Source organism: Tetrao urogallus, assembly GCF_951394365.1.
Source record: "Tetrao urogallus genome assembly, chromosome: 11".
Lineage (NCBI taxonomy): Eukaryota > Metazoa > Chordata > Aves > Galliformes > Phasianidae > Tetrao > Tetrao urogallus.
In genome coordinates this window covers 11882079-11894719 of record NC_136824.1, presented here as the reverse complement: position 1 = coordinate 11894719, position 12641 = coordinate 11882079, and the positions used below count along the sequence as shown (strand labels likewise).

Below are 12641 nucleotides of genomic sequence, written 5' to 3'. Positions count from 1 at the left end.
GAAGAGCGACCGCAGCCGCTCGTCTCGCTCTAGAAATGCTTCGATGATTTCATTTTATTTTTTTGCCCGAGGCCACGAGCAGCTTTGGGTGCTCCTTTCCCGTTCTATAAGGAATGGGGCAGCGCCGTTCGGGCCGCGCAGATTCGGGCGTTGGGACGGCGCTGCGCTGCGCGGAGTTCGGTGAAGGGACAGCGGAAGGGCTTCAGGAAACACCCGGCGGTGGGCAGCGGCCGTCCCTCGGAGGCGCGATTCAGCGACTCTGAGTTCTGCCGTAAACGCACGCGGAGGTGCGTGGGGTTTTCATTTCAGGGAATCGTGTTTTTTTAGGGATAAAGACCCAAAGGCGTCACCTTGGAGGGCCGCGCACGCAGCTCTGGGCACGCAGCGGCAGCGAACTCGAAGTCCCCGCACCCGCCTGGGGCACGAGGTCAGTGCCCCGCTAACGCCGCAGCGCGACGCGGGGCCGGGCCCGAGCGCGGGATGCGCCGAAGCGCCCCGTCGGGCTCCGCTCTGCGCCGTGCCTCGGCCCGGTGCTCCGTGACAGGGCGACGCAGGAGCGGCCCAGGGTTCCCCGTGCCACGCACCGCGCTGACAGCGCCCCGCAGCGCGGCCGGGGCTGCTCGTGGAGGCAGAGCCCCGCGCCTCCTCTCAGGGCTGCCCCGTGCCGGAGTGCTGAGCCCGTCCCCACGCGCCGGCTCTGCCCCGACCCTCCCGGCCGCGGCCCCGCGGCTCTCCCGCAGCGCGCCCGCCCCGCGCCGCCGGCGAGGTCCGTTATTGTTAATGGGCGGACAATGGGCACATCTGCCCGTTCTGCCGGGATAAAGGCACCTCCGCTTACGAGGGGCCGGCGGGGGGGCCGCTTTTCTCTCTCTCCTCCTCCCTCTATTCTTTATTTCGGGGGGAAAAAAGGACCCAGCGGCCGCGCTGGGGCAGCTGCTCTCCGGGCACGGGCACGGCCCCGCAGCGCCTGGGGGAGGGGGGCGGTCACCACAGGGAGGTGGGGTGGGTGGGCTGCTGCAGAGTGGGGGCACGGCTCACGGGGCGGGATCCGGGGGGAAGCGGGACACCCCGCCCGGGCAGCGACTGCGGGGCTCCGGGGGGCCGCGCGGGACCGCGGCTGTGAGCGCCGCGCGCGGGGCTGGCCCCCTTAATAGGAGTGGTGACGTCACGGGGCGGGGCGCGCGGAGGCGGGGCGCGGGCGGGCGCGGGGCGGGGCGGGGCGGGGCGCGCATGCGCCGCGCGGAGCGCCGCGGCGCTGCAGCAGCGGAGCGGCGGCCAAACGGCGGAGCGCAGAGAGAGCCATGGCTAGAGATGGCGAGGGGCGCGGGCGGACGGCCGCCGCGGCTGCGGAACCTGGCCTGAGGGAGCGGGGGCCCTAGGACCGAGCCGGCGTCGTCCCGCAAAAAATAAGAAAAACTCAGTTAACCACCAAAAAAAAAAAAAAAAAATCAAACCCAAGCGCCACCAACCCAGCGGCGACGGCACCGAGACCCCTCCAGAGCCGCCGCGTCCCGCGGGAGGAGCCGGCCCGCGCCCGCCGCACCACACGGATGTGCGCGGCCCGCGATGAACGCGCAGCTGGCGATGGAGAGCATGGGCGACCTGCACGCGGTGAGCCATGAGCCGGGCGCCGAGCTGCTGGGCGGCCCCGCGCACCCCCGCGCCGCCGCCGTGCCGCCCCGCGGGCACCTGGGCGGCCCCGCGCGGCCCGCGGGCATGGCGCTGCTGGACGGCGGCGACTTCCACCACCACCACCGCGCCGCCGAGCACGGGCTGGGGGGGCCGCTGCATCCCGCCATGAGCATGGGCTGCGAGACGCCCCCCGGCATGGGCATGAGCGGCACCTACACCACGCTGACTCCGCTGCAGCCGCTGCCGCCCATCTCCACGGTGTCGGACAAGTTTCCGCACCACCACCACCACCATCACCACCATCCGCACCAGCGCCTCCCGGGCAACGTCAGCGGCAGCTTCACGCTCATGCGGGACGAGCGGGGCCTGGCGCCCATGAACAACCTCTACGCGCCGTACCACAAGGACGTGGCCGGCATGGGGCAGAGCCTGTCGCCGCTGTCGGGCTCGGGGCTGGGCTCGGTGCACGGCTCGCAGCAGGCGCTGCCGCACTACGCGCACCCCGGCGCCGCCATGCCCGCCGACAAGATGCTGACGCCCACCGGCTTCGAGGCGCCGCACCCCGCCATGCTGGGCCGGCACGGCGAGCAGCACCTGAGCGCCCCGCCCGCCGGCATGGTGCCCCTGGGCGGCATCCCGCACCCCCCGCACGGCCACCTGGGCGCGCAGGGCCATGGGCAGCTGCTGGGCCCCGGCCGGGAGCAGAACCCTGCGGTGGCGGGCTCGCAGGCGGGCGGCGGGAGCAATTCAGGGCAAATGGAAGAAATCAATACCAAAGAAGTCGCTCAGAGGATCACCACCGAGCTCAAGCGATACAGCATCCCCCAGGCCATCTTCGCCCAGCGGGTGCTGTGCCGCTCCCAGGGGACCCTCTCGGACCTGCTGAGGAACCCCAAGCCCTGGAGCAAGCTCAAGTCCGGCCGGGAGACCTTCCGCAGGATGTGGAAGTGGCTCCAGGAGCCCGAGTTCCAGCGGATGTCTGCTCTGCGGCTGGCAGGTGAGCGGAGCCGCGGCGGGACGGGACGGGCCCGGCCCCGCGCCTGTGCCCGGCCGTGCGGGGGGCGGCTTGGGCCCCGTTCGGGCCGCGCTCGGCCCCGCGTCCCCGCGCGGTGCCCGCAGTGCGGGTTGCGGAGCTCACGCCGGGCGCCGACGCACGCGGTGGCCGCAGGTGCGGAGAAGCGCCTCCGGGAGGGCCGCAGTGCAGCTCCGGGCAGTGCCGCTGCCGGTTCCGCTTTGTCCCGCCGTGACTCGGGCCTCCCGCAGCGGAGGAATCGGCGGCGTTGCGCGGCCGGAACGGGGCCCGGGCTCTGCGCTGCCCAACGCCGCGCCCACGGGCTTGGGGAGCGCAGCGAGGCCGGAGCTCGGAGCGGGTCGGGGCTCTATGTCCGCCCGTGCCCGGCGGGTGCTGCGGAACGAGAGTCGCGCACAGACGTGCGGGCCCGGCGTGCAGGAGCAACGCCGTCGACTGGAGTCGTTCGGTTTTTAACGGATTGCTGTGGTGATCGTCGCGCGGAGCGTGGTGGCTTTGGTGTGGGGATGAAAGGAGCGCCCCGCGGCCGTCCGGGCAGGTCCGGGCCGCGGATAGGGCCCGGCCGGGCGCCGTGTGCGGCGAACGAAGCGGAACGCGTCTCCTTTCCCGTGGCCTCCCCGCGCCTTCCCACCCCCGGCTTGTGCGGGACGCGGGTTTAATATGCCGTGAGCAAGGGGCTGTTAATTAAGTGATAGGTCTCCACTAATTTGTCCCTGGAGAACGCGAGACAGTCGATCCGCCGGGGTCACCAATCCGTTCCGGAGAAAACAACGAGGGAAGCCGCTCGTCTCCCCACTCGCAAACGCACCGACGCGCGGTGCCGGCAACCGGGGGACCCCCGGGGTGCGCTCGGCCTGGCTCTGCGCTCGGGGCCGGGGGCGGAGCGGCACCGCTGAGACGCGGCGCGGATCCCTTGTTCCTCCCGCGCCACCTCGGCTTCGGCCGCGCTCGGCGTCCAAGGTCCGAGCTCGGCAGCGCCCTTTCCGCCTCCTGCGCTCGCTGGGAGCCGCGCAGCCCCGTCCCGCGGGCGCTGAAGAGAGGCGGATGGGGGCCGCTTCCGACGTCGCCCAACGACCTCGGGGCCGAACCGTACGAACCATGTCGTACGCCCCGAGCCCCGCTCGTGTGCGCGGATCGCTGAGGAGCGGCTCCCCGCGGGGCCGCGCGGCCCTTTGTTCGCTCCCGGTGCGCCCCTGCACCCGGGCGGCAGAGCGGGGCGGTCCCGGCAGAGGGACAAAGCCTCGTCGTTTCGCGTCCCCTTTCCGACGCTACTGGACGGCCGGCACCGCGGAGAAGCGGCCTGCCGGGGTCGAGCCGTTCCGGCTGCGCGGGGCCGAGGGGACGCGGGGAGCAGCGCCCGGCCCCGCAGCGCCCGCCCCGCCCCGCCCCGCCCCGCCCGGCCCCACCTGGGCCGCCCGCCGCACGTGCTCATTTGCATAGCGGCGTATCCCAGCCAATGGGGGCGGTCCTCGCAGCGCTCCTCCGGCCCGCGGGATTTGGCCCGCGCGCTGAGCGCCGCTGGCAGGAAGGGATGCAGGCGGGCGTAGGAGAGGCGGGCGGCGGGCGACCTCTGCGAGTGCGTCAGCTATCGATCTCATCTCGTGCAGGTTTTACGTGTGTGATGACCTTACCGAATGGTAAAAACCTGCCCGGACCGATAATGATGTATGAACGTCAATTCAGAATATCATAAATTACTCCAGTCGGCGGCAATTACATTTCACGTCCCAATTATAGTTCACTCCCGGGCGTTTACGGACAGTTGGCGGCGGAAAAAACGCCCGGCTTCTTCCCGCCGGTGTCCCAGGGCCGCAGGCGGTGGGGGGATTCGGGGGGGACCCTCCCTGCGTCTCCGCCTCACACTCCAGCAGTCAGAGGGCTCGGGGTCTGCGTGGAAGCTGCTCTGGGGCCCCGGCGCTTCCCCGGGCTGCGTCTCGCAGCGTGAGCAGCGCTGACCTCTTTCAGCCTCCATCTTATTCACCCTATGTCCCCTCTCCTCTCCGTTCTCTCTTTGTCTGCCCTTCCACTCCCCCCCATATCGCTCAGTACGTCTCCGCTCGGCTGTTTCTCGCTCGCTCTTCCTTCAGCCCCACACCGCCGCCGCTGACACCTGGAGGGCAGCGAAGGGGCTCCAAGAAGAAACGCGGTTCGAAGGAAGCGCCCGGCACCGCCGCGGCCCGTCGGCATTTCCGAGCGGTTCTCCTCCGCGGTATTTCCCAGCGGTGCGGGCCGTCGGGAGGGGTTCGGGGGCGGCCTCTGCTCCGGGGGTGCTGAGCGCGGCGGTACCCTCTCTTCTCCTTCTTCTCCCCGCCCGCTGCGTTCCGGTGACCGGGCTGTTGCTGTCTGTACCTACGCATCTTTTCTCTCCTCCCCATCTCCTTTCTCTCTCCCAAACGAAATCTCGGCCAAGCCGAGCTCTGGGCAGCCTGCGAGGGTTTCTCACCAAATTAACTCTAAAGAAATCGATACCATAATCAGAGCGTTCTCCGCATTTATATGGAATCTGACGAGGGCTGCCTGCCCCGCTCCGGAGCCCGGTGCCGCTGTGGGCCCCGTGTTCTCCAGCCGCGTCACTGTGGCGGGACCGACTCCCAGCCGCTCGCACGCACCGCATTCGCCTTTCGTTAGTGTCGGCCTGGCGGCCCCCGCCTCTCCCTTGTTCGTCCGTTCGTTTGTTCCGATCCGCTGCGATTTTGACGAAGCGGCCTCGGAACCGCTCCGTCCCTTCTGCTCGCGCCGCCCGGGGGCTGCCGTCGAACTGCCCCGGCCAAGTGCCTCCCGCCGTTCCCGTCGGCTCTGCGCCCTCTACTGACCGCCTTCGCGCCGGGCGGCGGTTGCCCGGGCCGGGACACCCCGACGGGGCGGGCGGACGGATGACGGCGTGCGGCGCCGTGCGGGCTCGGGAGCGGCCCGGATGGCGGCTGCTTCAGCACTGCGGACAGTTACCGGCGGCGCGGGGCCGCCCGGGGGACTCGGCCGAGGGTTCGCGGGAGCGCGCGGAGCCGTCGGGCGGTGCGGCTGTGCGCGCGTCGCCGGGACTGACCGCGCTCGGCTTCGGCTGCGGGACCCCGCGGGCCCCACGCAAGGACGGAGTCGTTTCGAGCGCGGGAGCCGCGTGCTCGTGGCCTGCCTCGGGGCAGCGCGGTACCGGGTGTGGCTCTGCCCGGTGAGCTCCGGGCTCCCGCTGGCTCTCTGTGGCTTCCGCACCTCCGCGTGCGCAGATCCAGAGCGGCGATTTCGCCGCAGACATCGATGTCTCGGGGTAGATCACCTCCCGGCGGAGAGGCGACGGTCTTAGCGAAATTCTTCTGCAACGAAGCTCACTCGAGGCGTCCCGCTCCCGAGGAGGTTGGCCCCGCGATGCTTCTCACACCGGCACCGCTCGGGCACACGCTGCGGGGGACACCGAGCAGGGCGGGGGCTGCGGGGGTCCGCTTGGAGCTCGGGGCACGGCCGCAGCACGGCAGCAGCCGCACTGCAGTGCTCCGGCGTGGGGAGCCGGTGGTGGCACAGCCGTCTCAAGGACGCAGGGCAGCTCTCGCTGTTTGAGTACTGTCGGAATTGACGAAGGGCTTTCCAACTAGCGGGGGAGAAGTGGGGTCGGGCCTCAGGAAACAAGTCCGAGTGCCGCCCGCTCGGTACGTGCCTTCGAGGGCCTTTAAAATCCCAGCGAAGCTCTGGGAGCGGAGCGCGTCACTTCCACAGCCCGGAAACCCCATCTCGGCGGCTGCGGCGGAACCGGGGCTGGGGCGCCCGCACGGCAGCGAGGCGAGGGGCTGCGGGGGCGGCCGCAGCCCGGCGCTGCGGGGAGTTGCGGGGCGCTGCGGGGCGGTACAGCCGGAGCTGCACGGCGCGGAAGCGGCGATCCGAGGTCGCCACCCAGGGGCCGGCAGCCGCCAGCGCTCGTAGGAAAGGAAGGGCTAACGTGATTAACATATTGATGGAGTCGCAAAAATCATTCATTAAGGCAATTTAATCTTTGCTATTAAATGTCCTTTCAATTCATTTGGGGTAATTAAGATGCCGTTAAAGTGATTAAATTCTAATTACTTATGCTAGACAAAGAAATATTTGTCACAGTAATATGGTTAACTAAAGACCCGGCTCCAGAAATTCAGCATTTGCTGTAAATGATATAGCAGGAATATCGGGTGCTTCCCCCATTGATCCACTTAGCAGCAGGCCCTGGGTGGCCGTGGCAGCTCATGCAGGTGCTCACGGGTCTGTCAGCACTGCGGGCACGTGGAGCCCGGAACCCCACTGCAGAGTCATCACGCCTGAGCCCGCCTCGCTTTGTTATTCCGCTGGCAGCAAATTAAGGTCAGATTTTAATACAGTGCAAGCAGTGAGGTGTTTGGCACTGGCAGTCTCAGCTGGGATCCATGCGTTGGCAGGGTGATGTTGGGCTGTGAGCTTCCCTTGTAGATACATCCTTAACTCTTCTCATGTTGTGGAACAGCAAAAGGGGCGTGATGGCAGAGAAATAAGATCCAGAGCAAGTGATGTAAATACAGATTCCCAGAGAGACAAAGTGCTGGATGGTACCGGGAGGATCTAGAGAGAGAACTGCCTGCCTTTAGCTCATGTGGTGAGGTCTCTGGCAAGGTAGCTTGTCAATTGTAGGCTCCTCATCTTGTTCTCATATTCTCCCCAAATAGGAGGTTTTAGCAATTAGGAAAGATCTCTCTGCCTGCTCCAGAGGTGTTATTCCCATGACAAGGATGGAGCTTATCACCCTTAATTGTATGTTATCATCACTCTGAGTTTGCCATATACTTTTGGCTACTCACTCCCAGCATGTCCTGTAGCCATGTGACTGGGACCACCTCTGATGTCTGAACCAGGCTCAGCCTCTGATGGAAACCCCACTGGCCTGCCAAAGGCAGCCCCCTCTGGAGGAATTTCCCCCCAGGATACTTTCTGGGCTGTACTGCTGAAGGCTTTTCCCTCTCTGAAATTGCTGTTGAATGTGTTGCAGCGTTTCAAATGGAAAGCAGGTGATTTAGAGTCCCAGGGTGTTGGTGGGCCCCATTTGGATGGCCAAGGCAGGTGCCAGATTCTACAGATGGAACGTGGCAAAGATCAGAAAATGCATTAAAGAAGGGAACTCTGACAGGATTTTGATGTCTGTGACACATGCCCTGCACAGATGGAGTCAGAATAGCAAAAAGATTTCATTTTGCCAGAGGAGGGGGAAAAGGGACCCTCACAAAACTTGTGAGAACTCTCAAGTCAATCTCCCGCATGCCTGCTTGTGTTTCCTGCAGCATCCTGGTCTGCAGCACTTTGGCTGGTTCCTGGTGCAGCGTGAACTCCACACTGCTTCCAGAGAACCCTGCACTGGAGCACCCGAGAGAGGCGTAATGCTGTTTTGTTTTTTTTTTCTCCTGCCTGTCTGAAGGAAAAATGCTGTGCTTATGGACAGTGACGTTTTGCTGTGCTTTGTCCCAGTGGCTGTTCCCCCACACCAGCAGTGTCTGGTGTCTCAGTGTTCATGGCTGTCTTTCCATCTTGAAAAGGAATCGTGAAGCAGGGAGCCCTCAGGGTGCTGCGTGCTCCCTTGCCGTTACCCGCTGCACCTGCAGATGTGTGTGTGCCTCAGCTCCATCTCCCCTAGGTGCTTGAAAGCGGCTGTGCCACTGAGGGTTCCTACGGCCTCCTCCTGTGTGTAGTTCCTGGCTCAGCCTCCTGGACACGGCTGTGGTGGGACTGCAGGACAGCGTGCTCAGAGCAGTGAGGAGATGTGCAGAGCTCCCCAGCGCCAGCAAGTGAGCGCAGCCACATCCCTCAGGCGGCTCGTGAGGAACAAAGGGAGACAAAACTGGATTGATGGGCTGTATCAGGAGAATTGCACGTGTCAGAAATATCTGCTGCTCAGGGCACAGGAAGATAGAAGTGATGGGGAGAGGCCAGAGTTCAGCACTGGATTTATAAGGCTCCTTCTAGCACTGATAATATTGCATTGTCATATCTGCACCTGTGTTGCCAGACTCAAAGGGACTATACTCTGCTGTGTTGTCTTTTTTAAACTAGGCTTTCTTTAGGCTCTTTCCAAAGGCATCACGAGATGCTTTGCTGTTGGGCAGAGGGCAGGGCTGGCTGCGCTGTGTGCTGTGCATGCTGCACCGTGCTTACATCCGTGCATCAGTGTGTGGTAAGCAGTTCTAAGACGGGCTCTGGCGTTTTACCAAAAGAGGTGCCAGCTGGTGTTGGTGAGGCCTGTGCCTCCAGCAGCTGCCTGTGCTGCAGGAGCTCTGGCCGCAGCGGGCGCTGCTGCTGTGTGGGCATGGCCTGGGCAGCGCTGCCTCGCAGCAGGCTTCACCTCGCTATGCGCATTTGTTCCCTGGCAAGCTGGAAGCTATAATTTATTATTAAAATTGATTGGCTCCAATGCAGGAAAAACGATCGTCAGGAAACCCTATTACGGTTTTTCATTATCACCATTATTTATTTTTAAGTGCTATTAATATTCCCGGGCCCAGACAAGGCAGAAGATGGAGGCGGGAGCCGCCTTCCCCGCTCAGGCAGAAGCCTGGCAGCCCTGCTGTGAGCTCTGTGAGCCAGGGAGCTTTACCATGGGCCAGGCCTTGGAACCAGCAACCTGTGTGATAGTTTGTGAAAGTTCCACATCCCCGCTGTTCTGTTTTGGTCTCTTCCCTTCATCGGCCAGCAAACAGCTCATAGGAAGTCAGTCCCAGCTCGCATGGTATCACCGGTCACCTGCGAAGTGAGGTGCTGGACAAACTGGAGAGAAGCAGGACGTACTGAGCTCTGAAATCTCTGACATACTGAACTCAGCTTATTTGCATCATGGAACTGACAGAATTTGTTCTATTCTGCTCAGCAGTGGGCACTTTTTTCTTACCCATGGGATGTTGCTAGCAGTAGGCATACAGCTGAACTTTGAGAGCAAGGTATTGGGTAACTGCTGAGACATTTTCTAGGGAAATAATTATCCAGGAATGTTAAATCTCAGAAGCAGAAGCTCAGGTAGACATGATACACAAGTTTCACAACATGTGGCTGTTTTGTTCTCTGTGATTTCAGAGAACCCTTGTGCTCAGTGGTGATGGAAGCCCCGAGGTCAGCACAGCCAGGTGAGCCAGCTCTGTGTTCCTGCTGATGTGGGTCGCACTGCTGGTGTAATTGGGGCTGCGTGGCAAATGATAGTCTCTCTGCACAGTCTGTCCAGGTGAAAGCTGGGATTTGTGTTGTCTTTGGAAAGGTGTAAAGCAGTGTGAGTAGAAATGAGCTGTTGGGGGCAGCTAATGTGGAGTGGGTTCAGCTTGCCTCTTTAGCTTCTCCCTCAGGAGCTTCTGACCTCAAATGTTGAGGGGTATAAAAGTTGAGATTCCGTCTCTCTCTCCTGCACTCCTCATTTTGAATACCAACTGGTAACTAACAGACTATTCCTGCAATAGTATTTTTAACCCACGAGTTATCCATGTTTACTTCCAGTTGGGACCCAGAATTATTTCTGAATTCAGTGTAACTATTTCACTGATCCCTGCAGTGGGTTCACCAGCTTAGTTCCGTGAGAAACCTGTTGCATCAAACCTGTTTTTCAACCCAGAAGTGATACCATATTTTAGAGGTTAAGATGTAAGTTCAAAGCACTCTTCAAAGGTTTTCAGATAAAAATAGCCATAGAAGATGTGAGTCTGGCACATCAGTCCTTATGATCATATGGAGGGGTGCGTGGCTGAGACCCACACCATTAGCCTCTGCAAAAGCATCTGCATGGATGGGGCTGGAAGGCAACTGGAGGGGCAGATGGTGTGTGACCGTTCTTCTGTCTCCCTCAAGCAGATACACCCTCGTGACAATGCTGGCCCTGGGTAACAATAATAGGTGGAGGAAGGATCTTTGTAAAATAATTTGTTGTCTTCATTCTATATCCATGAGATAGGTGGTTTTAATATGATCAGCACTGATCTCCACAGAAAAGAGGGCTAGGATCTCCACAGAAACAAAGGCAGAACATCCATATTCTTTTCAGAAATACCTCCCTAAATCAGCATTAAAGGACACTGTTAGAGCGGAAAAAAAAAGAGGAAACAGACAACTTCAGACTCTTTTGAAAGTGAGACAGACCAATCTGTCCTCCCAGGGAACCTTTTTATCCTGGCTAAATGCTAACAATATGAGCTGGCAGGCGGTCAAAGGCTGCAGGGGACTTGGAGCTGTGCTCCCAAGCTCCCAGCTCCCTGGTTTCTGCCGAGCAGGTGATCTGCAAGGCAGATCTGGGGTTGTACAGCCTGTCAGTGGTGTGTGGTGTAACAGCTCTCTGAAAGGGAGCGGAAGGGAGAGAGAGGACAGAAGAAAGTGGAATTGCGTAAGGAAGAGTTGGTGTGCCATTGTTCTGTGTGAAAAGATGGTTCTTTTAGACATCATTCTGAGCTGTGAGATGGTATCAGGGTCCTGTTTTCTCCCAGTTCCTTATTTCTCAGCCAAAAAAAAGAGGAAAACCGTCAGCAACAACAAAACAGAAATGGATTCGCAACAAATAGCAAGGATTAAAAATGTAGGAAAGATTGACTTAAGAGCTCTGTGAATTTTCACTCTACGTTCGAGGGATGTTGCATAGTTCAACCATGTCAAAATTTAACCTCTCAGGGACAGCTTCACTGAGTTTTAGCAGACAATGGCAAAGGCATTTTTTAATTTATTTCCCTTAATTTTTCATAGCTTATAGTGTGTTAAAAAATAAACCCTTAAACTTGTCTTTAAACTGACTTGTGCAAGTGCCTGTCGGTGGACCCACAAGACCTGCATGTAAGTGCATGTCTTATCCCACGCCACACATCCTCGCCAAATGTAGAAGCCAAAGTGAATGCTCCTTTTATTCTGGTTGTCATTTACCACTCTGCCAGACCTCTAACCAGTGCTCCGCTTTCTTGCAGCGTGCAAGAGGAAAGAACAAGAGCACGGGAAGGACAGAGGGAATACCCCCAAAAAGCCTCGGTTGGTCTTCACGGATGTCCAGCGTCGAACTCTACATGCAATATTCAAGGAAAATAAGCGTCCATCCAAAGAATTACAAATCACCATTTCCCAGCAGCTCGGGTTGGAGCTGAGCACCGTCAGCAACTTTTTCATGAATGCACGGAGGAGGAGTCTGGATAAGTGGCAAGACGAGGGCAGCTCCAATTCAGGCAACTCATCTTCATCAAGCACTTGTACCAAAGCATGAAGGAATTACCACAAACTAAACCTCGGTGGAAAAGCTTTAAAAATAAATAAATAAATAAATAAAGACAGACCGGGACCTCAAGATAGCAGGTTTATACTTAGAACTATTTGAAAAAAATGTTATTTATAAGTCCAAAGAAACCAAAGACTTATTTCACCTGCATTATGACTTTGTTCTAAGACACACGCTTTAGTAGGATGACAACTTGCAAAAAATAAAGAAGAGAGTGAAATGGAATGAACAAAGTGGAACACGAAGAGAAGAAAAGTAGACCACTGGTCTCACACCTTCATCCATGATCATCTCCACCGTCCTTGGCTGTGTAGTGGTTTGGAGCATAGTGATTTCTTGTCATTGAATGGACATCTTGTCAGACATGGCTCTTCATTTCCACAGCGATCGCCATGGAGGTGTGCAGTGTGTCCGTGCTGTGTACACACCGGTGGTAGGGACTGAGTCAGAGCTGGTTGGCAGAGCGGGTCATGCGCGGCATGGCCAGCAAGGCGTGGAGTCGTCCGAATGCATTTGAATGGTAGTGTGATTTTTGCTGTTTTGGTGTTTGAGCTTCCCCGGCGCGATGCCCGGACACGAGTTCAAACTAGGCAGAGAAATTTTGAATGGTACCTAAACCAGTGCATTCTCTTTGTTTGTTAAGGAATGTTCAGATTTAAAAAAGGGAAACTATTCCATCCATAAAAGTTGACTAGCTACCAAAGAACACATTTAATAATTATATTGCAGGTATTTTATTGCAATGATTTTAATATTCCAAAGCTATTTTTACAC

The 12641-nt window shown here is 59.6% G+C and overlaps 1 protein-coding gene across 1 annotated transcript; it reads left to right on the top strand.

Moving 5' to 3' along the window:
• Positions 1-1566: 1566 nt before the first annotated feature.
• On the top strand, positions 1567-11855 carry ONECUT1 (one cut homeobox 1; the record flags this gene model as incomplete). Its single annotated transcript, XM_079541107.1, has 2 exons — positions 1567-2629; positions 11566-11855. 2 exons carry the CDS (start codon positions 1567-1569, stop codon positions 11853-11855), a joined length of 1353 nt encoding a protein of 450 aa, XP_079397233.1.
• Positions 11856-12641: the final 786 nt, after the last annotated feature.